This window comes from Triticum aestivum, chromosome 7A (genome assembly GCF_018294505.1).
Source record: "Triticum aestivum cultivar Chinese Spring chromosome 7A, IWGSC CS RefSeq v2.1, whole genome shotgun sequence".
NCBI classification, from domain to species: Eukaryota; Viridiplantae; Streptophyta; class Magnoliopsida; order Poales; family Poaceae; genus Triticum; species Triticum aestivum.
The window spans coordinates 130,458,621-130,481,857 of NC_057812.1; the positions used below are offsets into that span (position 1 = coordinate 130,458,621).

At 43.8% G+C, this 23,237-nt stretch overlaps 3 protein-coding genes across 5 annotated transcripts; all 3 read left to right on the top strand.

Moving 5' to 3' along the window:
* The first annotated feature begins 8,007 nt into the window (after positions 1 to 8,007).
* Positions 8,008 to 10,127, top strand: LOC123152233 (galactoside 2-alpha-L-fucosyltransferase-like). The gene is made up of 2 exons (XM_044571831.1): positions 8,008 to 8,331; positions 8,617 to 10,127. Exons 1-2 carry the CDS (start codon positions 8,049 to 8,051, stop codon positions 10,044 to 10,046), a joined length of 1,713 nt encoding a protein of 570 aa, XP_044427766.1. The 5' UTR covers positions 8,008 to 8,048; the 3' UTR covers positions 10,047 to 10,127.
* A 2,547-nt stretch (positions 10,128 to 12,674) lies between these two features.
* Positions 12,675 to 15,477, top strand: LOC123154673 (serpin-Z7-like). The gene is made up of 2 exons (XM_044573337.1): positions 12,675 to 13,319; positions 14,590 to 15,477. Exons 1-2 carry the CDS (start codon positions 12,896 to 12,898, stop codon positions 15,357 to 15,359), a joined length of 1,194 nt encoding a protein of 397 aa, XP_044429272.1. The 5' UTR covers positions 12,675 to 12,895; the 3' UTR covers positions 15,360 to 15,477.
* A 3,275-nt stretch (positions 15,478 to 18,752) lies between these two features.
* On the top strand, positions 18,753 to 22,948 carry LOC123150533 (protein FAR1-RELATED SEQUENCE 5). 3 transcript variants are annotated; one of them, XM_044570374.1, is made up of 7 exons: positions 18,753 to 19,009; positions 19,142 to 19,396; positions 19,922 to 20,224; positions 20,306 to 20,993; positions 21,134 to 21,591; positions 21,697 to 21,984; positions 22,075 to 22,948. In XM_044570374.1, exons 4-7 carry the CDS (start codon positions 20,429 to 20,431, stop codon positions 22,498 to 22,500), a joined length of 1,737 nt encoding a protein of 578 aa, XP_044426309.1. In that variant the 5' UTR covers positions 18,753 to 19,009; positions 19,142 to 19,396; positions 19,922 to 20,224; positions 20,306 to 20,428; the 3' UTR covers positions 22,501 to 22,948. The 3 variants fall into 3 exon arrangements, with proteins under 3 accessions (XP_044426309.1, XP_044426311.1, XP_044426310.1); XM_044570376.1 differs by having other exon boundaries at positions 21,697 to 21,980; positions 22,075 to 22,381; XM_044570375.1 differs by lacking the exon at positions 19,922 to 20,224.
* Positions 22,949 to 23,237: the final 289 nt, after the last annotated feature.

The following is a 23,237-nucleotide window of genomic DNA, read 5'->3' on the forward strand; positions in this document are numbered from 1 at the left end:
AGCTGCACTGTACCGTTGAACATCTAGATCGAGAAGCAGAAATTAATGGTCCGGACACACCGACACACAACGCAGGTACCTTTTTTTTTAACAAGTGGCACACTGCATTTTGTCACTTATCGCTAATTTGTGAGTTTATTTTTGTTGGTTTGTTCTTTTCAAAACATTTTACCTCTTGAAGTGTGTCCAAATCATGAATTATTTTTATCGTTGAATTTCTCGCGTCGAGATCTTACAAAATAGATCCATGTTAATATATTTCGCCGATATCTTATAAAATAGAGTCAAAAAACCTACTAAGACCAAAACCAGAAAGGACAGGAAACAAGGGGAAAATGGAAACCAAAAAAAAAAGAGAAAAGCCAAAAAGCTGAAAACCCAAATCGAAAAAAGACAAAAAAAAGGGAAAAAACCAAAACTAGAAGAAAAAAAGGGTAAGCACGGTCGTGCTTTTTCAATTTTTTTGAAGCACGCCGTGTTTTTTCTCATTTTCAGGTAGCATCACAATGCTTCTCGCGGAAGCACATGCTACACTTTTAGAAGAAAAAAAACACAAATGTACTTCTCGTCCAATCACAGACTATGCTTTTCCCTTTTTTTATAAACACAGTTGTGCTTTTGGATTGGGCTTATCGCAGAAGCACTACCATAGTTTTTTCATTTCTCTTCTCGCATAGGTGCATGTTGTGCCTCTCGCAGAAAAGTATTGCCTAAAAAGAAAACAAAAAACCCGCCCAAACCTAATGAAAATCAAGCAAAAGCCAAAAATCCGACAAAACCCCCATAGAAGAACTAATGAAAATCTGAAAACACATGAGGAAAAAAAATCAGAATTTCGTGGGTGTGCTAGTGAGCAACACGTGGTGGTGGCTGGTTGGGAAATAGGGAGAAGCGAGGCCCGCCCATTGTTGCGCAACGATCAAATGAAAAGGGGAGTGGGAAATTGGGAGAAGCGGGGATCGGTCTGTGGTCTCCTGGCAGAGAGCTCATGATGCTAGCCACTGTGCCTGTGTCTTTGCACGCAATAAGTTGTTGGCGTGTTTTCTACTTGAGGCGAACGAAGCCCTTTTTTCCCATTGTTTTTTTTCCTGTTTTTTCTTTTTGTTTTTTTCATAGGGTTTTCTTTGTTTTTATTCAGTTTCTCTTTTTTTCTTCCTATTTTTTTGGTTTTTTTTCTTCTTCATTTTTTGGTGTGGTTTTTTTTCTTCTTCTCCTTTTTTTGTTTTTTCTTATGTTTGTTTTAGTTTTTGCTCTACATTTTTGTATATGTCAAAAAAAGTGATCCTGATTATTTGTACACACGCTCAACATTGTCCGACCGCCTTTTCAATATTATTTAAATACTTGTTCAACATTTTAAATACTTATTCAACATTTTCAAATACTTGTTCAACATTTTTCATCTACTCTTTCAACATTTTTATAATTATTAAACATTTTTATAATTATTAAATATTTTTAAAATACTTGTTCAATATTTGTAATACGTATACCACATTTTTAAAATATTTTGTTCAATATTTTGTTCAATGTTTTTAATATTTATTTCAACATTTTTCAAATACTTGTTCGACATCTTTAATACTTATTCAACATTTCCATATACTTGTTAAAAAATCATATACTCGTTCAACATTTTTAATAATTATTCAATATTTTTTAAATACTTGTTCAACATTTTTAATACTTATTGAACATTTTCAAATATCTATTCAACATTTTTTGAATTCTTGTTCAACATTTTTTGATACTTATTCAATAATTTTCAGATACTTGTTCAACGTTTTTTCAAATGTTTTTTGTATAATATATATGTAAAATATTTTTAAATTATAACGAAAAGTAGAAAAATTAAGCAAAAAAGGAGAATAGAAAACAGAAAAGAAAAACAAAAAAACAGGCCCTGGTCTCCGGCGTGGCTGGGTTGGCCCATCTGGGACTCCCCCGACGCGAGAGCTACCCCCTGGCTCGCTTAAGGCGAGAACAAACACACAAGGAAGAGAGAGCGAGCAATTAGAGTGGGCCAGCCCGTTTAGATAGCTAGTGGATTACAAGATTCCTGTTTTGGGAAACTTTTTTTTTTGACAGGTAACTAGAGATTTATTCAAAGTTCAAAACAAGAGGAATACAAAAAATATCTGGAAGATCCTCTAGCCACAAGTGGCGACCTAATGGGAGGGTTGAAGCCGCCTTAGCCAGTGCATGGGCTTCAAAGTTAGCCTCCCGATGCTCGAAACGGAAAGAAACATCTTCAAACTCCTTCCTTCTCTCTGTAATTTCATGCAACACTGGAGTGTAATGCGTCCACGCACCCTTGTCTATATTATAAAGAACTTCCATGCAATCCGTTGCAATTGTCATACGTGAGAGACTTATGTCTTTTGCTAGTGCCAAAGCTTCATTGAATGCTTGAACATCTAAACTCGCAGCATCAACACGACCATCATAGACAATAGCTGAGGCCCCCAAATAATGACCATCCTTATCCCTGCAAAGGGCTGCTACCGTACCCACGTTACTTTGACGAGGGATCCGGCTTGCCTGCTCCCTTCCCATGCTCTCATCCGTGCTCCCATTTCATTCTATGGTTGTCTTTTTTCCTCTTTTATTTCTAATCTAATCACCCCCCCTGATTTTAAGGGGGTGGGATCGGGCCTTATTTTGTTCCAATCAAATTAAGCCATGTACGCGGGAGTACGGATGGGCACACGCCGGGGGAGCAGGCAAGTCTCGTCCCTTGACGAGATATACCGTCGTCTACATTGATTTTTTACTTTATTGCCATCCGGGCAATCCAAGTCCTTGTTCTTGGTTGTGCAACAGTACTCGGCTTGGCAGTGATAAAGCACATGGTGGAGAGAGGACTCTGAAACTCGTTATCATGCATTGCGCGTCTCCTCGCCCACCAAATTGCCCACATTGTGATTAATACTTTTGCTAGGTCACTCTAATTCATGTTCGGCTTTTTACATGTTTTGAGGGCCTTCCCGAATGTTTTTTTTTATTTTTTGAAAATGTTCAAAAAAAACCCAAAAATTATGTATTGAAAATTGATCATTCTTTTAATGTTCAAAAAATTCATAAAATACTAAGAAATATAGACACGTTTTAGTGTTAGATACATCCGTATCTAGACAAATTAAAGACAAGTAATTTGGGACGGAGGTTGTAGTTCACAAATGTTTTAGAAATGATAACTTTTTCAAATGTTCATGCTTTCTTTTTCAAAAACACTTTTTGAAAAGAAATAACTATTCATTCTTTTTTGAAAATAAAATGGAAAACCCAAGTAAAAACTAATGAAATAGAAAAAAAAACACTTGAAAAAACACTGCTAAAAAATTGCCTGTTTCAGGAAGAAAATCGCTCACTCTCTAATAAGGGCCGGCGTAATCGAGGGACGCTTTGTGTGTTTGCCCGTTGGGAGCTGTAGTTAACCCTCTGTTGAGGTTATTGTAAAAAAAATGTTGGGGCATTAGATTAGTCTATGCTTATCCTTTTTTTTAGATTAGTCTACGCTCATCCATCACTTCGGTCCTTCCAGCGGTGTCTTCCGGGTTCTCCTCCAGCCACTGTGGTGCGTGCAACATTCAAAAAGAAAAATGAGATAGGGTGGACATGGGTCTCCATTGTCTGAGCTTTGACCCTTCCGTAAAGAGATTCTTGGGTTATTCTTTGATCTTGGTGGTACACACATCATCAGATCCAATGATGAGATATACAAGTAGGTCTTCGGTACTGCTTCAGCAACAACAACATAAATCAGATCGGATTTGCTATTTCACATCTAGTAAATATGAAATAGCTATCTCACATCTAAGTTTACAACCACAGGATTAAACTTGCAATAAGATTTCTGCAATTGCAAAATAATCTGTCTCGTTCTGTTCCAGTCCTCATCGATGCGTGTTCTGTGTCTTGTTGGACCGTTTTTGTTCTCTTTGCTAGCTCGTCCCCTGTGTCTGGCATGGGCCTTGTTGTTGTGGTCCTTTGTTTTTTTTTGCTGTTGGCTGCGTTTTTCTATTTCTCTTCACAAGTCTCTGCTACGACTCGCTCCTAGTTCTTCTCATTTTTGTACACTCCCATTTTGGCTCCCAGAATTTGTTTTTTTGTCCATTTCTGTTTTTTGTTTTCTTTTTTAGTTCATTATTTCTTTTAAATTATGAACTATTTTTTCAAATACATGATCTTTTGTTTTTATTTATATTTTCTAGTTTCTCATTTTATATTTTTTCTCCATTTATTCTTTACTTATTTGTTTAAAATTCATGAACTAGTTTTCACTTTGTCAGATGTTCATTTTAAATGTCGTACAAATCTTGATGGCCGGTCATTTTGTCACGCGCACTTTGTGTTGCGTTGTGTGTTTGGTGTCTACTTGTCGACTTATTCTTGCGTACGTCTTTTGTTGTGCCATTTTCGCGGCGTGGTCTAGGTCCCGTTTTGGATTGGTTTGCTAATTCTCATCTAAATGAGAGTTAACAATGTTTTAGCTAACTCATATTACTGTTAGATAAATGTGCTTCTGAGTCGTGCTCGTTGTTATTGCGTCCTGTTTTTTGTTTGTCCCTCGTGAAGCAGTGATACCTGATATGACATTTTTAGTGGTCCATTATTATGTTTTGTGTATTGTTTTTTTGCGGCTTAGCTTTTTTTGGAGGGCCACGTATCTTTTTATTCTCTGTTTTGTTTTATTTTGGTTTGACGTGTAGCAAGATAAGATTGTAACTAGATTTTTCTTTCTAGATTTGCTAAATCTAATCTAGATGAGTTTTAGCTCATCTAAGTCTATAAATGTCTGATTTGTTTACTTTAATGTTTGCACAAACTCGATCATGCACGCCCGTGTTAGCTCGTCCTTTTTTGTCGCTCGTCTTCCTGTCCCGTTTGTTTTGTGTCATCATGTTCTCATGTTTCTTTTCACCTGGGCCCATATATCTCGCCGTTTGGGGGCTCGATGGTGAAGCTCATCCCCTATCTTCTCACCGACCAAACTTTGGCCCCTGTTATTTTGCATGTGTTCTGTTTTCATCCCAGTTATAGGTCCACCCTTTGACATGCATCTGAGTCTGTAGTTTGTTTCATCCTAGTTGCAACTCGACCCTTGACTTGCAACTAGGCATAGTTTCGTAGTTGCCCCAGGAGCAAATCCACCCTCGAATCGTAACTAGAGCATGTGCTTTTGTTTTCATCCTAGTTGCATGTCCACCATTGATACGCAATTGGGCATGTAGTTTGTTTCATCCTAGTTGCATGTCGACCCTTGAGTCACAACAGCACTCGTAGTTTCATAGTTGTCCCAGGTGCAAGTTCACCCTTGACTCGCAACTGGAGCATGTGTTTTTGTTTTTCATCCTAGTTGCAGCTCCACAATTGACACGCAACTGGGCCTATAGTTTCTCTCATCTTAGTTGCAAGTCGACCCTTGACTCGCAACTTAGCACGTAGTTTCGTAGTTCTCCCAGGTGCAAGACCACCACCTACTCACAACTAGGCTCGTAGTTGTCAGAGTTGCAAGCCCACCATTGATTGGCAACTTACCATGTAGTTTTACAGTTCTCCCAGGTGCAAGTCCACCATCTACTCGCAATTGGCTCGTAGTTGTCAGAGTTCCAAGCCCACCCTCGACTCGCAACTTGAGCATGTGTTTTAGTTTTTCATCCCAGTTGCAGGTCCACCATTGGCACGCAACTGGGATTGTACTTTGTCTCATGTTAGTTGCAAGTCGACCCTTGACTCGCAACTAGGCACGTAGTTTCGTAGTTATCCTAGTTGCATGTCCCCCTTCGACTTGCAACTAGGCTTGTAGTTGTCCAAGTTGCAAGCCCACCCTCGACTCAAAACTGGAGCATTTTTTAAAATCCTAGTTGTAAGTCCACCATTTAACTTGCAACTGGCCCATAGCTTGTTTCCCTCTCAGTTGTAAGTCAACCCTTAACTCGCAATTGAGCTTGTATTTTCTTAGTTGTCCCAGTTGCAAGTACACCTTCGACTTGCAACTGGTCTCGTAGTTGTCCGAGTTGCGAGCACACCCTCGACTCACAACTGGGGCTTGTGCTTTATTTTTCATCTTGATGCAAGTCCAGCTTTGACTCGCAACTGGGCCTATAATTTATTTCATCCCAGTTGCAAGTCAACCCTTGACTCGTAACTAGGGTTCGATCTTTTTTGTCTCAATTCCAAGTCCACCCCTCAACAACGAACAAACCGCAGATGAATCAGCCCAACTAGCTAGGACACTTTTTTGTTTTGTTTTCTTCATGATTTTCTGTTTTCTATTTTATCATTTTTTGGCCAATGGTTTTCGTCTTGTTTTAATCCCACTTGCAAGTCCACCCTCGACTTGTAATTGGGCTCGTTGTTTCTTAGTTGTCCAGTTGCAAGTCCACCCTCGACTTGCAACTAGGGAACAATCTTTTTTGTCCCAGTTGCAAGTCCACCGATGACTTACAACTAGGGACCGACTTTTTTTGGTCTTAGTTGTAAGTCCACCCTTGACTCGCAACCTGGGCCCATCCTTTTCTGTCCCAGTTGCAAGTTAATTTTTGACTCGCAACTCGGGCTCGATCTTTTTTGTACCAGTTGCAAGTCCACCCTCGACTCACAACTGGGGCCGGATCTTTTTTGTCCTAGTTGCAAGTCCACCCTCGACTCGTAACTCGGGTCCGGTCATTTTTTCTTCCAGTTGTAAGTCCATCCTTGACTCGCAACTAGGGCCCAACCTTTTTTTGTCCCAGTTGCAATCCCACCCTTGACTCGTAACTAGGACCCAACCTTTTTTTATCCCAATTGCAAGTCCACCCTCAACTCGCGACTGGGGTTTCGATATTTTTTGTCTCAGTTGCAAGTCAACCATCGGCTCGCAACTGGGTTTGACCCTTTTTTTATACCAATCCAAGTGAACCATCAACATGCAACCGTGACCTTTGATTTTCTTTTTGTCGTTAGTTGCAAGTCAACCATCAACTCACAACTAGATTCGACCATTTTTTAACCAGTTGCAAGTTCCCCATTGACACGCAACAAACCCTAGATTATGTTTTTTTCGAGTTGCAAGTTCATCCTTGACTTGCAACTAGCCAAGATTTTTAGGACACAATTGCAAGTCCATCATCGACTAACTACCGGGCTTGACCTTTTTTTATCCGAGTTGCAAATCCACAACCGACTCACAACTGGGCCGAAACTTTTTTGTCCTAGTTGCAAGTCCACCATTAACATGCAATTTGTCAATTTGATTATTTTTCCTTTTTTGTTATCAGAAAGTCACAAATTTAAAAAAATGTTCAATGTATTTTTTAAAAAAATTGTTCACTTAAAAATTCAGAATTTCATTAATTGTTCACATTTTCTAAATAATGTTCAGAATTAAAACTTTCAAAAATATTAAAAAAATAAAAATTGATTGTGTTTAAAAAAAGTTGGAATCAAAATTGTGTTCAAGATTCAAAATATGTTTGCAAAATGTTCACAACTTCTAGAAAATATTCGTATTTTAAATTTGCTCCCTTTTTCAGAAAAATATTCAAAGTTCCTTGTCGTTCGCTCGTATGTGCAAAGCTAGCTCAAACGATCAATCAAAGTGCTTGCTTGTGTGCTTGGTTTATTAAAGAATAATTTGACCACTTCCGGCTATACGCGTTGCCCTCCGGCCGTGGCTTGCAACGCGTAGCGGCCAGCGGCCGAACTTTTTTAGCACGTGTAGCTATACGTGAATCGTGATAGTTTTCTTAGTTTTATCTTTAATAACTAGCAATTTTTAAAAACATAGTGAGATAAATTGTGCTAAGAGATCATCTTTTGTCTTATCTTAAATAAGAGAAAACAATTTTTTTCTTATGAGTTTTCTCTCCTCCACCTCATTATTTATCCTATGTGACACTTCTAAGATAGCACCATTGTACATGCCCTAATATAAAATTACATTTTTACAGCGGATAATTTTCCTTTTTAGCCCCTTTCCAAATAGTGGAGCCTTTCCTAATTCCCAGCATCAGTCAGGATGAGATCCGCGAGCCCGGGAAAAACGCACGATCCACCAGGTAGCAATGGCCTTGGAGGGCGGTGCTGGCATTGGCAATGGCATAATCAAGCGACCGCCGCAGCAATGCTCGGTCGCCGTGGAGACGGCCGGTCACCGCGCCGACGTGGAGACCGAGGAGGAGGACGAAGGAAAACCATGGATCGCGAGGAAGTGGATCTCGTCGCTTGCGGTTTGCCTCGTCGCGCTGCCCTTCCTGGCGATCATGGTTAGCCGGCGAGACAGGCCGTTGCCGCTGGCGTCCGGCTGGACATCGGCGGCGACGGCAAGGACGACGTACGACCGCCGAGGTAGGAACCGTCGAGCCGATAAATGCGCCTCCCTCTTTATCTTCCTCCGCCGTCTCGTCATGGCGCGTTCAATCTTGCATGCGCCATGTTTCCGAACGAATTTAATTCATGCATGGCGAGAAGAACTTGCGTTGAAGATTGAACACCAAAGGCCAATCGATCGCCATTTGCCATGAACTCATGACAGATACTCCTATTGCGCATCTCGTGCTGGTGCTTAATCAGTTAACTGTACTCCAAATTAGGGTAAAGAGGCGCTAATTTATCTCATGTGTTGCCTTGCAGAATCCAATCAGGACGGGCTCCTCGGAGGCCTGCTTGTTCCCGGGTTCGACGAACAATCGTGCATCAGCCGGTACAAGTCCACCTCCCACCTCAAGAAGCTGGCGCGCTCGCCGTCGACACACCTCGTGAAGCGGCTGCGGGAGCAGGAGGCGCTGCAGAGGCGGTGCGGCCCGGGCACCGAAACATACCGGCGAGCGGCGGAGCGACTGGGGCCCCGCGGAAACGGCAATGGCACAACCACGGACGACGACGCTTGCAAGTACCTCGTGCTGGTGCCGTACAGGGGCCTAGGGAACCGGATACTGGCCATGGCGTCGGCGTTCCTCTACGCCATGCTCACCGACCGCGTGCTGCTCGTCCACCGGGGCACGTCGCTGCCCGACCTCTTCTGCGAGCCGTTCCAGGAGACGTCGTGGCTGCTGCCACCGGACTTCCCGCTCGGGGACCTCGAGAACCTGACCGGCGAGGTGCCGGAGAGCTACCGGAACCTGGCGCGGGAGTACGGCCGGGCCGCGTCCGTGTCCGACCTCCCGTACGTCTTCGTCGACCTCGACCACGCCTGCACCTACCACGACAAGCTCTTCTACTGCGACGACCACCGGGAGTTCCTCCACCGCGCGCCGTGGCTGGTGATGAGGACGGACGGCTACTTCGTGCCGGCGCTCTTCCTGAACCCGGCCTACCAGGAGGAGCTCGACAAGCTGTTCCCGCGGAAAGACTCGGTGTTCTACCTCCTGGCGCGCTACCTCTTCCACCCGACCAACAAAGTCTGGGGACTCATCACCAGGTTCTACAATTCGTACCTGAAAGATTCGGACGAACGGCTGGGCATCCAGGTGAGGGTGTTCGACGGCGACACGCCGTTCAAGCACGTCCTGGACCAGATCCTCGCGTGCACCTCACAGGAGCATCTGCTGCCCGAGGTGGTGGCGCAGGACCCGGGCCCGCCGGCCTCGACCGCCGGCGCGCGGTCGAAAGCCGTCCTGATGACCGGCCTGAGCTCGTGGTACTTCGAGAACATCCGGGGGAGGTACTGGCAGTCGGCGACGGCCGCCGGCGAGGTCGTCAGCGTGCACCAGCCGAGCCACGAGGAGCACCAGCTCACCGGCGAGGCCACGCACGACATGAAGGCGCTGGCCGAGATGTACCTGCTGAGCATGACCGACGCGCTCGTCACCAGCGGCTGGTCCACGTTCGGGTATGTCGGCCACGGCCTCGGCGGGCTCACCCCGTGGATCATGTTCAAGCCTGAGAACCTCACCACGCCCGACCCGCCGTGTCGCCGGGCCGCGTCCATGGAGCCGTGCTTGCACGGGCCTCCCTTCTACGACTGCAGGGCCAGGGGTGGCGCCGATACCGGGAAGCTCGTGCCCCATGTCCGGCACTGCGAAGACATGAGCTGGGGACTGAAACTTGTTCACCCGGAATAGTACTTAACTGAACGGCCATGTAAAATGAAAACACTCGATCACAAATTGACAATGAACATCTTACTACGCAATTAGGCATGTCATTACCCCCTCGACATAAAAGAGGTAATTGCCTATTGGTGCTAAAAGTTTGATCACTTTAGTGCTAAACTTGTAGCCTACAAATAAGTGGTTCGAAAACTTGCCTTAGCGATGCAAATCGTTGTTGCATAAACCTCCGACGCTGACTAGGTGTGCCAATGTGTCATGGGCCGCAATCAGCGCCCGGGAGGTGGAGACGGGGCGTGTGGGTTCTCGTTAAAAGCCCCTAGATATTTCCTGCTCACAAAAAATCCCTTGGGGCGGCGGGAAAGGCATGTCCCTTCATTTTTGTACAGATCATATCACAAAAAAATAGATGCATTATAGCGGCTCGACTCGCCCGACTCCTAGGGAAAAATGTAGACTGATGAAAGATCACTGACCCGCAGATTTTGTTGAACCAAAAAAAAGGTATGCTGCCGTATCACATACTTTGCCTGTTGCGAGTAGTTCTATGCACACACGAGATGTTATCTTGCAACATTATTTTACTAGAAGCACTACCAAATTCTCTGGACATTATAAGTTGAATATATAGTTGATCATGTATGCATCACGCTCGTGTATTACAGGCTTCGCTGCAAATTACTACCAGTACATTCTATCTCCAAAATGGACGGTCGCGGCAACCCGCGCCATCTCGATGATCTAGTGTATATATTGTAACCATATCTTGTGTTTTAATATAGCACAGGAGGAGCCTCTCCTACTATTTCAAGCTTAAAAAAATATTTGCCACATTTGAGTGCATGGTTAATTGAACTTTTCTTTGCATATAATGTTTCCAGATTCTTGTATGAAGATATTAGTTCTCGATTGGGAGTCGGCACATGGTGTTAGATGTGCACTAGCGATTCATTTTCTCTTGAGAAAAGGCAAGAATTATGGTAGATGTAATGGATTCGTTTCATAATTTATTTCAAATGAATGACATAACTACAATTCTAAAGAATGGGCAAGCTTTTTTCACACGGATTGTTTCTGTTTTGTTCCTTCCTTGCATGTGACATATTAAAATATAAATGACATAAATCCATTTATTGAAATATTTAAAAAATTAATTTATTTAATTTGAAGGAGAGAGAGAGAGAGAGAGAGAGGGAGAGGGAGAGGGAGAAGAGGGTATTTGAACCAATAATTCTAGTTATTTTATTTCTAGTAATCATCATGCTAGGCGTCATTTTATGAGAGTTATTTTGGTAAATTATGTGGGTCACATCGAATATCTAAAATGTTCTTACACATTGTACTCTATATGTTATTCTACAATGAGGGGGAATAAATCATTGCTTGTATTGCTGCCCATCTATGCACACTAAGTATTTCTATCATGTTATCAAATATCAATATAGACTCTGATCATATCATGATTTCTGAGCAGGGCAATGCCACAGTTGCGGTCGCCGCCAGTTCTGGTACACATCAGATACCCAACCCTGACTCACCTCCTCGTTGTTGCTCCCATGCCACTTCCCTTCGAGAGCGTCAACATTAGTTGGGTGAAGCCCACCCATCTGACTCCTACCATTGAGCAATTGTTCTCACCCTAACCACCATATTATTGTCAAAGCTTAGTTTCTCCCCTCCATTGTTTACACATTCACATTAATCAGTGATATCATTTATATTTATTTTGGACTTAAGACGTACTCCCTCCATCACGGTTTAGAAGGCGCGCTTGAAAATTCTCTGGAACCTAGGTGGTTATCTATTGGTTATGAGATGGGCTAAAAAATAGCATTCACACTACGCATGCATATAGAAATAGTATATCGAAGTACTAATTAGCTACTAGAAATAAATGCAATGCGCCCTAAACCTTGTCTATTGTGAAAGCGCATGCAAATTTCCTTCTAAACTGTGACGGAGGGAGTACAATAGATCCCTGAAGTTATCTAATTTAATTATTGCCCCCCACCCCCACCGTCTCCTTAAATTTCCTGAGCATGAGGAAGCCCCTATCTCCTCCAAAGGCAAGGTTAAAGGGAACTAGGGCCAGTCATATGGAAAACATAGATGGTTATCCTCTAGAGAAGTTGGAGAATGGAACCATATTCTGCTTTGGATTTTAAGACTTTAATTGGACCACCAGCTAAGCTAAGTCCACACCCCACGGCAGTGATGTAAATCCACTATGTTTTGTCATGAAATATATCCTGCAAATCTTTCACACTAGTTGAAACTTTACAGGTTGGCATCGTAATCTCAACCTTGGAATTTAGTACTACTAATTAGTTTTGTGATATTAGGAAACACCATACTTCTGAAACAAAGACCTAAAATGTCACGAGACATGTAGTAATCTCCACATAAATCCCACTTATGTTCTGTCATGCAATATCATCCATATCTTCCATCCTACTTTAAACTTTACACATTGGCATCGCAATCCCAACCTGTAGAAAACACGATGCTTCCAAAACGAACACCTAAAAGGTCACCCGTCCTGTAGCAATGTCCACATAAATCCGATGTTCTAGAGAATTCAGAAGTGCGGATATATCACACCCAAAGCCGAACGCTTGGCTTCAGGTCTGATCGAACCAAATGACACAGCAATGCCTAATTGAACTAAGCAAATAAAACCACTTTATTTCGATTTCTTGTGCCATCCGCAGATGTTTCCAAAGATAAAAAGCCGTGCACACTTTCTTCAGGCACCTGTTAAATAGTACTCCTAACTACATAACACCCATGCAAACTGTACTGCCTGTTCATTTCCTCTCTTCTCGAGTCTACCACAAGTCCGACGAACCACCACCCCGGCCATGGAAACCACCCTTGCCACCGATGTCCGCCTCTCAGTCGCGCACCAGACCCGCTTCGCCCTCCGCCTCGCCTCCGCCATCTCATCCGACCCCGAATCTGCTACCGGCAACGTCGCCTTCTCCCCGGTCTCACTCCATGTCGCGCTCAGCCTCATTACTGCCGGCGCTGGCGGCACCACCAGCGACCAGCTCGTAGCCATACTTGGGAACGAGAATGCAGGCGGGCCCGAGGGACTCCACTCGCTCGCGGATCAGGTGGTACAGTTAGTGCTTGCCGATGCGTCCATCACCGGCGGCCCGCGCATCGCCTTCGCCAACGGCGTGTTTGTAGACGCGTCGCTCTCCCTCAAGCCTTCCTTCCAGGAGCTCGCTGTGTGCAACTATAAGTCCGAGGTCCAATCCGTGGACTTCAAGAATAAGGTTGACCACCTTCCTTTTTACTGCTAGTTCAAAAAGTGATAGTTTTCTTTCTACATGTCTATATGTCGTTGTTACTCAGTGGTAGTTTTGTTCTGATATAGTAATGTAGAGATGGGTATCCTTTGACATTCTGCTAAATCTTTTCACCAATCTAGATCTTTAATTTACTGGCTTCCATGCAAATGCTTTTTAGATCATTTACTTAATTAGATACAATTATGACGATCCAGCAGTGATGATACGTTTAGGTATAATTATGAAGATCTAATGGCCTTGACCTACTATTAAGTACAATTATGACGGCCTAACTATCATGACATTTTAGGTATAATTATGAATATAATGGCGGTGATATATTTAGGCATAACCATGATGATCTAAGGTCGTGATCTGTGTAGGTACAGTTATGAAGATCTATCGATCATCATATATTTAGGTACAATTATGAAGTTCTAATGATCACGATTTGTTTAATTAGGTACATATTTATGCTTATTTACAATTGTAATGATTTAAAATTTTGCGATCCAATAATAATCAAATGGTCAACTAAATCAATGGTCGGATGTTCTACTTTCATTTTTAAAATATCTAATTAAGCAATCTCTTGTTTTCACTTGTATTGTGCTTTTAGTATACAATTGATATTTTACGGATTGTCCACATTTTTTGATATTTTACTTTTTTTAGGTTTTTTTATATTTTACTGCTAGGTACTTTATCAGATCATTAGGAATGGCTGCGGCCTTTTTGTATATTTGAATATGCAACCCTTTTTCAAGTAGGGTGTGTTGCAAGACTTCTCATGGTGAGAAGTTGTGCCATTTTTCTTACGTGGTTTTCGTTGCCATCATGGGATTCTCTCGTTTCTTAGAAAATATACGAAATAAATCAACAATCGGTTATAATCATGGAAAGATCGTACTACAAAGGAAATTGTAGATGTCATGACCATCTAACCGTTAATACTATTTCTGTCATCAGTTGGGTATGTGACCTTTTTACATAGAAATTATGTATAAAAGATGTCGATACACCGTCTTTGATTCCTTGTGCCATTGTTACCTTTTGTTCTTGTAAATTTTGTTTGAAAAGGAAATAACATTTGGTTAGTCAAAACTTTGGTCATGGTGGCACAACAGTATGTACAGTTTAACCTATTTTATTGCACAATCTTATGCTTTCTTGGTTTATATCATTCTAGAAACTGCAAATAGATATTATTCTGATTTTGTTTTGCCAAGTGCTGATGTATTTTGCCATGGTCCGGGCTCCTGAAGTTGCTAGTCAAGTGAACTCATGGGTAGAGAATGTCACAACAGGTCTCATCAGAGAGATCCTCCCTAAAGGGTCTATTGACTACACCACTAGACTGGTTCTTGGTAATGCCCTTTATCTCAAGGGACTTTGGACTGAGAAATTTGATGAATCTAAGACAAAATACGACAAGTTCCACCTTTTAAATGGGGACACTGTTCAAACACCATTCATGTCCAGTACAAATAAGCAATACATTTCATCTTCCGACGGCTTGAAGGTACTTAAGATTCCATATCAGAAAGGTGGAGACAATAGGCAATTCTCCATGTACATTCTTCTTCCTGAAAGACGTGATGGTCTCTGGACCTTGGCCAAAAGGTTGAGCACTGAATCAGAGTTCATCGATAAGCATATACCAACGGAGAAAGTTGTAGTTGAGCAGTTCATGCTGCCAAAGTTCAAGATATCGTTTGGATTTGAAGCAACCAATTTGCTCAAGAGTTTGGGTCTTCAGTTGCCATTTAGCACAGAGGCAAACCTTTCAGAGATGGTGAATTCTCATGTGGGCCTATTCATCTCATCTATTTTCCACAAGTCATTTGTCGAAGTGAATGAACAAGGAACTGAGGCTGCAGCGGCAACTAGTGTAGCGATCGAACAACAACAGATGCCCATTGTGATGGACTTCGTTGCAGATCACCCTTTCCTCTTCCTTATCCGAGAAGACGTCACTGGTGTGGTTCTCTTCATCGGTCATGTGGCCAATCCCCTCGTGTCTTCGTAATATGTTTGCCCTAAATATGTGTGTTGGTAGTTGCCTCAACTATTACATGTAAGGGAAGGGTTTCAACATCCAATAAGGTTGCTTGTGCAATCAATCCAATAGATGGTTTTGATTTTCAGAATGTCTTGCTTGTTGTGCGAGGTTTGCGGAAGGGTGGTAATCAAGGATTGTTGTGGAGCCTTGTGCTTTGAGTTACTTAATAAATTAGTTAAGCATCCTGATGAAATGCTTCTTGACTAAGTATGAAATGGTCTTCACATAATTTAATATCAATCTAGCACTACAAAAAAAAACACATCCGTGACATTTTGGGCCGAACGTTTTTTTTCCTGTCATGCTTATGACACTTCTATGATGATAATTGTGACAAAACCCGATATCATCATAGATGTGATGAGCTCCTACTTCTATGACAAAAAGCATGACAGAAAATGAGCTTTTCGTCCTGGGCGGGCTGGAGACGCACCTGCATGACATTGTTTGGGCCGTCCATGACGGAAAAAATCATAGTAGAAGCGTGGGCGATGAAAATTTCAGGGAGTTCCTGATAACCCACAAGTATAGGGGATCGTCTGTAGCCTTCTTCGATAAATAAGAGTGTCGAACCCAATGAGGAGCCAAAGGCGGAACAAATATTCCCTCAAATTTTATCGACCATCGATACAACTCTACGCACACTTAACGTTTGCTTTACCTAGAACAAGTATGAAACTATATTGCAAGAATAAAACTACGAGTACTTTGCGAGAATAAAACTACAGATAAATTGCGAGACAATAAAAGTGGATAGCTTTTGTCAACAAGAAAGTCATTTGTCCCTAGGCAATCGATAACAAGTACCGGTAATCATTCTTGCAATTTTACGTGAGGGAGAGGCATGTGCTAACATACTTTCTCTACTTGGATCATATGCACTTATGATTGGACCCCTAGAAAGCATCCGCAACTACTAAAGATCATTTAGGTCATGAAACCCAACCATAGCATTAAGTATCAAGTCCTCTTTACTCCCATACGCCATAACCCACTTATCCGCGTTTAGGCTGCTGTCACCCCCGCAATACTGACAATAAGCAAACCATGAACATATTGCAACACCCTACAACGGGGGCCCCTCACATTTGCGCGAGACGGAGGGCACCATAGGACAACACCATAAATAAAAAATACAAACCAACCAAGATCACGATTAACCAATAGGACAAAACGGATCTACTCAAAGATCATAGGATAACCATAGATCATTGGAAAATAATATATGGAGTTGAGAACCATGTTTAACTAGAGATTACAGCGGGGAGAAGGGGTGTTACACCGCTGCATAAATGGGGGGAAGTTGGTGTTGACGGTAGAAAGATTGTTGATGTAGATCGCCGTCACGATCCTAGCCTCGGTGGCGTTCTGGCGCCACCGGGAGAGAGGGGAGAGAGCCCCCCTCCTTCTTCTTATTCCTTGGCCCCCCCCTATATGGAAGGAGAGTTCCCCTTCTGGTCCTTGGTCTCCATGGCGGCGGAGGGGTAGGAGCCCCTCCAATATTGGATCTCCCTCTCTGTTCTCTTATGTTTTCTGTTCCCCAGATCTGGCCGAAAACCGTTTCTGTAGGATACCTACCATATTTAATGTGGGGTTTATGTGTCATCTCCTCATGAGCCTGGAAATGTACGCACGTCCCATCACTATCGCTTATCGTAATCGCCTCCTATTACCGTGCTACACACTGTAACAGGTGTTGGGAGTGCGGTAAAAGGGCTTAGGTTCTCGACACGTCACGACCGCTTAAGGGGAAGGCGACCTTCGCACGCTAAGCGGCGGAAAAGGCATGCGGGCTGCGTTGCTGCTAGGCTGGGCCACAATGGCGTCGAGGCGCATGCAATTCCCCTAGTGGGTCGGACGTGGAGTGCTGCGGATCGGGTTGAACGAGCCGACCCCAGGGGAGCATTTCCTTCGTGGGAGCCCACACCTTGGGCATTCCCGGAAAAGGTTGTTGTTGTCTTGGTATTTCCTCGTACCTTCTTGTTGGTGTGGAAGCCGAAGGCCATGTGAGAGCGGCGCTTCTCGATGACCTGCCTATAGTTCTTATAACTTCGTGTCATTATACCCTCAAGGAGGAAGTGCGGATGCACCTTGCTATGCTGAAGTCTTCCTGATCTCCCGGGAAGGGATTCACTGCTCGCGTCGCGCGTAGACGGGTTTAGGGGTACCTGTTAGCCACGACACCGACACCTATTTCCGGCAACCGAAACGCAGACGACCGCGAGTCTTTCGGCGTGGAGTCACCGCATACCAGAAGAGAGCGAGAGGGGGGAATGAGGGAAACTATGCACGGTGATTGGAAGAAGCGAACCAGAAGGAGAGAAAAGGGGAGACGAGCGTAGTGGGGGCGTTCGTGGCGGGTGGCATTTACGGCGAACGGTGGGAGGAAACTGTCATGGCACTGCTAGTAGTTGTAAGATTCGTGTAGTGCGATGGATGGCGATGGATGCTTTCATGCCGGAAAGCCAGAAAACTGACGTCAGATTTTTATCAATATAGCTATTTTTTCCATTAATATATTCTCGATAAAAGGCAACTAAGACGGTAAGGACATGTAGTCTTTCTTTCTCACTTTAGCTACTTGTAAGTTACCTGGATTTTCAATTTGGCTCAGTTGATTTCCTGGCAGTTGATTTTTGCTCTAAGATTCGTGTTGCTCGTTTTCCTAGCATGTGATGTTTGTTGTGCTGGGTTTTTGTTTACTAACCCCATATGGGTTAGTTGATTTGCTAATGGGCCAAATCCCATTAACTATGCGATGCAACCCTCATCTCTCTCCCTTTGTATTTTTATGTTATCTGTTTTTGTGTGTTCTTGTTTTTGTTTTTTTTATTTGTTAGTTACTTTTCATTTTTCTTTTGTTGGTATTTTAGGATGTTAAGTGAGTGTAAATGTGTACACATAAATACTATGCAATATGTGCGAAAATTAAACTATTATATGATTGTTTTTTGCATACTACAAAACGTGCAATTTTAGAATGAAGTTGTGTGCAAGTTTCTAAAAATTATTTCGTTATCTTTCTACTTTAAAGGGTAATACTAGTGAGAGGGGCGTTTTGGAGCTCGAGCTCAGCTGCACCCATAATCTAAGTCGTCGACATCTGCCTTGGGATGCGAACAAAACCTGCTGTGCTGTCAGATACGGGCGTCGGATAAATAGGGAATCTCCGAAATACAGTAGGGAACAGTGGGCAATACGTGGGGTCGAGGCGAGGCAGGCGGACGGACGGCGCGGCTGCTCGGTCTGGGCCATGGATCAGAACAATGGCTTTCCTTCTAGGCCATGGACCAGGAAGTTACCTTTTCTACTCTGGGCCTTGGTTCAGATAATGGGGCCTGGACGGTGGGCGGAATCTGTGCCGTCGTGTCGATCGAAGGGGAACGTCTCGTGCGCATGGGAAACAACAAAAAAAAAGATTTGTCCATCCCCTTCCCCAGCTCGTTCTGGAAGAGCCGTGACCGGCGGCGTAACCTAGAGTGTGAGCGACTTGAATGCGATACTGCTGCCGGGCGGTGCCGGACGGAGTTCCTGGTCGGCGGTGGCTGCGTTTGCAAGGCAGGATACCGAACTATGGAGGCGGAGGGAATGGAGTTCCTGCTCGACGCAGTGGACAGGTAAGTTCCGGGCAGATCTTTGCATTTTTTGTTATCCTTTGCTGCATCCAGCTCGTAGCTATAAATTCTGCTCGACCTGCCCTGCATACGAATCTGACCTCTATTGCCGGCTAATCGCCTTTCCTCGCGCAGATTTCCCGTACGGGAAGAATTTGCTGACAGCCTTGAGCAACCAGATCTAGTGTCGCTCCTCTATCTGCTGCAGAATGGGGGTGCAACTGAAGGTCGCGTTGAGGCCAATGGGGAATCTGGGCTAGCTCAGGTGGATGTCGAGGGCGTAGCTGCAGACCGACCACATGGTGAACGTCGTCCCCATGCTGAATCTCCGATGAGGTCTGCTCAGTCAACTGACAGGGTGAATCCGCAAGCCCCCGGGTGGACAAAAAGGTAAGAGCACATGATCTCCTCCCTTGTTCTTTGTCATTCAACAGATGAGTTCACATGAGCATCACATGTATGTGCAACACGTATAGACTGAGATAGAAAACAACCCAATAGATCATAAATGATGTCATGAACACTGTGGGTCGATTGAGCAATACCTCTTGGAAAATAACCTGAATTGAGGGACCAGATATTTTTGCAACTGGTCTGAAGAATGTAAATTCACCTAATGGCGTTGCAATCTTCTTGCCAAAGACAAGAAAATAAGACAGATAGCCATGTTAGGAAAATGAAGGTTTGACAGCAGAGATTTCTTCCTATTATGGTGTTAATATGAACTCAGTTAAAACCGCATCAACTGGCATAACATTGAATCGTACTTCTGTATGTGTATATTCTTTTTTGCCGATGTGCAATATGAAAAATGAAATAATGTGAATGGAGAACTAGCTAGATGAATCGTCGCATCTCAGTTGAAAATTCGGATAGAATGGATACAGTTAACGTTTACTTTTGTGCAACATTCAGGCTGCGTCTCGGAAGCGCGCCACCCGACCGAGTCCCATGCCCTTCGAGGATGAGTGCTCTAGAGATTTCTATACGCAAATATGCGGAGCAGCCTGACAAGAGTGTGGTTTGGCCTGAGCTGGGGCTCAGTTTCGATTCGCTTGGCGAGGCATATGACTTCTACAACCTATATTCTTGGGAAGTCGGTTTCGGAATAAGATATGGAAAGAGCAGACTCAACGCCGAGCGAACGAAAACCATGCAGGAAATTGTTTGTGGTTGCTCGATGAGTTCATAATTTGATTCCAACAAAGAAAAATTTAGGTAGTAGTGTGTGCGAGCAAGATTTCATCTGGGAAACGGTGCACTGCTGACTGTTGACATGTCTTCCTTTGTGGTGTGCAGGGGAAACCTGAATCTGAAAACAGCAGGTCCTGCAGATGTGAGTGCCCTGCTCTGATCAGGCTTCTGCGTGCATCGGACAACAGCTGGTACATAACAGAGCATCGAGCGAGTCACAGCCATTCGATGTCTCTGACAATGGGAGAGAAGGTGCACTGGCCTTCTCATAAGCACATTGATGTATACACCAAGGATTTGATAAAGCAACTAAGGGAGAACAATGTTAACCTTGGGAAGGTTTACAACATTATTGGGAGCTTCTTTGGGTCACTCGAGAAGGTACCTTTCACAAAAAGGACGCTAAGAAACATTTGTGGGAAGATTAGCCGTGAGCAAGCTGAGGATGATGTCCGAAAAACACTTCAAGCATTTGCTGACATCCAGGCCAACGATCCAGGATTTACGTATGTAGTGTTGGCAGAGAAAGATAGTAAGATTAGGAACCTCATGTGGGCTAATGGCAGCAGCCGGATGCAATACAAATTCTTTGGTGATGTAGTTACATTCGACACGATGTACAGGACCAACCTGTACGATATGCCATTTGTGCTATTTGTCGGAGTTAACAACCATTACCAGAGCATCATGGCAGGGGTTTTGATGCGCGACGAACAAGAAGAGAGCTTCAAATGGGTGTTCGAGGAATTTGTCGGGATGATGGGCGGGCCAGCGCCGAAGACAATACTCACAGGTATTTGGGGGCGGTGCGAATCTTTTTTGTCCTGATCCTTGTCACCTAGGACGTTATCTTGAAACCAATAATTGTCATTGATCAAATTCGTAATTGTGCAGATGATATGTCTGATTCAAAACTTCTTATTTTGTTCACAGATCAGTGCAGAGCTATGGAGGTTGCAATCAAGAAAACTTATCCTGATACAGTACATCGTTGGTGCAAATGGCATGTCCTAAAAAAGGCGAAGGAAACACTAGGACCACTGTACAACAAGAAGGGTGACTTCCAGGCTGAATTTCACAAAGTTGTGAACCACATGCTAACTGAGGAAGAGTTTGAATCAGCCTGGGCAGCTCTCCTCGACAAGTACAATTTGAGGAATCATAACTACATGACCCAAATTTATGAAACCAGAAGGAAATGGGCGAAACCATATTTCCGGGGTGTTTTCTGTGCAAAAATGACAAGCACCCAAAGAAGCGAGAGCGCAAACCACATGCTGAAATCATACATGCCACCAGCCAGCCCAACGCATGTTTTCGTCCGGCAATACATGAAACTGCAGTTTGATCGAGAACGGGACGAAAGCTACGAGGAGAAGAGGACTATGATTGTAAGTAGATTCTTGCCATACACAATATGTTGATCTTGCTTTGTCGTATTGTTTGGGGATTTACTGGATGAGATTCTTATGTATACTGGTGTGTTTTCATTGCAGGGCGGTGCTGTTAGATGTACTAACCTTGCTATAGAGCTTCATGCCAGCAAGGTTTATACAAGGAGCATGTTTGAGGAATTTGGGCGACTACGTATCGAAGCAACATCATACAATGTTACTGAGGTGGAGAAGATGAGGAAGTACATCACCACTCACAACAATGCGGCGAAAAGAGAGAAGTGGAGCAGAGTTGAATATGAGGTTACCATTAACGACGACAAATCAATATTCACCTGCGAGTGCGGCCAGTTTGAGCACACGGGCATGCTGTGCAGCCATGCCTTGTGGGTAATCTGCCAGAAAACATGTAGCATTTGATATAAAAAATATACAGTAACTTAAAAACCCCTGACTAACTAGTGGTTTTCTCTCGTGCAGGTTATGGAAATTCTGCATCTAGAAGAAATCCCTAAATACCACGTCGTAAAACGGTGGACAAAGGACGCAAGAGACATACTACCAGGTCACCTAGTCCAGTACCAGAGAGACAATTCACAGAACATGTCGTTCACTTGTAGGCATGCGACACTATACTTCAAAGCCATGGAAGTCGTGCGGATGGGGGACGCAAGTGCTGCATGCTACGAGCATGTCAACGCTGCCCTTGATTCGGTGATTCGGAGTGCAGCGCCTTTGGCAGAGAAACGTGATGGACTGGCTTTCGAGGATCGCGTGATTCCAACGGCTGATGTCAGGATATCTGCCAGCGGCGAGCAAGCAAATGCTGATCGAGAGGCCGACCATTGCGCAAGTGCCGGAAATTCATTCAGCACGAATGCCATGCAGTGCCTCACAGCACCATAGAAGCGTAGAGGGCCTGGCAGGCCTACAAACAGCAGGGACAAGGCGCCGTATGAAGGACTGAGTAAGAGAACAGGGTTCTGCAGCATATGTAGGCGCGAAGGGCACAAGAAAACGACATGCCCAGATAGAGGGGATATGCCGAAAAAGCCACGGAAGCCTGGTAAATGCAAAAACTACGGGATAGAAGGGCACCGGCGTACGACGTGCACGAGACCACTAGGGTTTGCAGAGAATTGATATAGGTTTCTAATTTTATGTGTTTTTCGAGATGGTTTGGAAACTGTGATAGAGTTGGACGCACACGATCAGTGTTGAATCCTTGTATACCGCTGTGCTGAGGTTTTCTGTGGTTATCGTCCGGCAAACTTGTTTACTACTGTACGTGCTGTTAGAAAACTGAAATTGCTACTGGCTGTAACATTAAGAATAAGTTGTTGAGTAGGCCGTCTGTGTCATGCGAATAAATCTTTGCTTCTAGTGGGTGACGACATAAATGGTGGCCTGGATAGGCTTACGACTTGTTTGCCTATCGACGGCAAAGACACAACGTTAGCCCGTGGCAGCTATTGCCGTACCCACCAATTCAAAATTCAAACAAGGTACCATACGCAGGAAAAGGGCGCCCTTGGAGCTGGCAGAAGGCACGGTATAAATAGGAGGCCAAGGCTGAGGTGGTACACTTCAGACACACCACTTCCCACAGCACAGTTCGAACAAATTCAAATCGCCCGCTTGCG

Coding starts and splice junctions, on each gene's coding strand:
- LOC123152233 (XM_044571831.1), top strand. CDS start 8,049: ATGGCCTTGGAGGGCGGTGCTGGCATTGGCAATGGCATAATCAAGCGA. Junction 8,332..8,616: donor GACGACGTACGACCGCCGAG/GTAGGAACCGTC, acceptor GTTGCCTTGCAG/AATCCAATCAGGACGGGCTC.
- LOC123154673 (XM_044573337.1), top strand. CDS start 12,896: ATGGAAACCACCCTTGCCACCGATGTCCGCCTCTCAGTCGCGCACCAG. Junction 13,320..14,589: donor GGACTTCAAGAATAAGGTTG/ACCACCTTCCTT, acceptor TGGTCCGGGCTC/CTGAAGTTGCTAGTCAAGTG.
- LOC123150533 (XM_044570374.1), top strand. CDS start 20,429: ATGTCTCTGACAATGGGAGAGAAGGTGCACTGGCCTTCTCATAAGCAC. Junction 20,994..21,133: donor GCCGAAGACAATACTCACAG/GTATTTGGGGGC, acceptor TTTTGTTCACAG/ATCAGTGCAGAGCTATGGAG. Junction 21,592..21,696: donor AGGAGAAGAGGACTATGATT/GTAAGTAGATTC, acceptor TTTTCATTGCAG/GGCGGTGCTGTTAGATGTAC.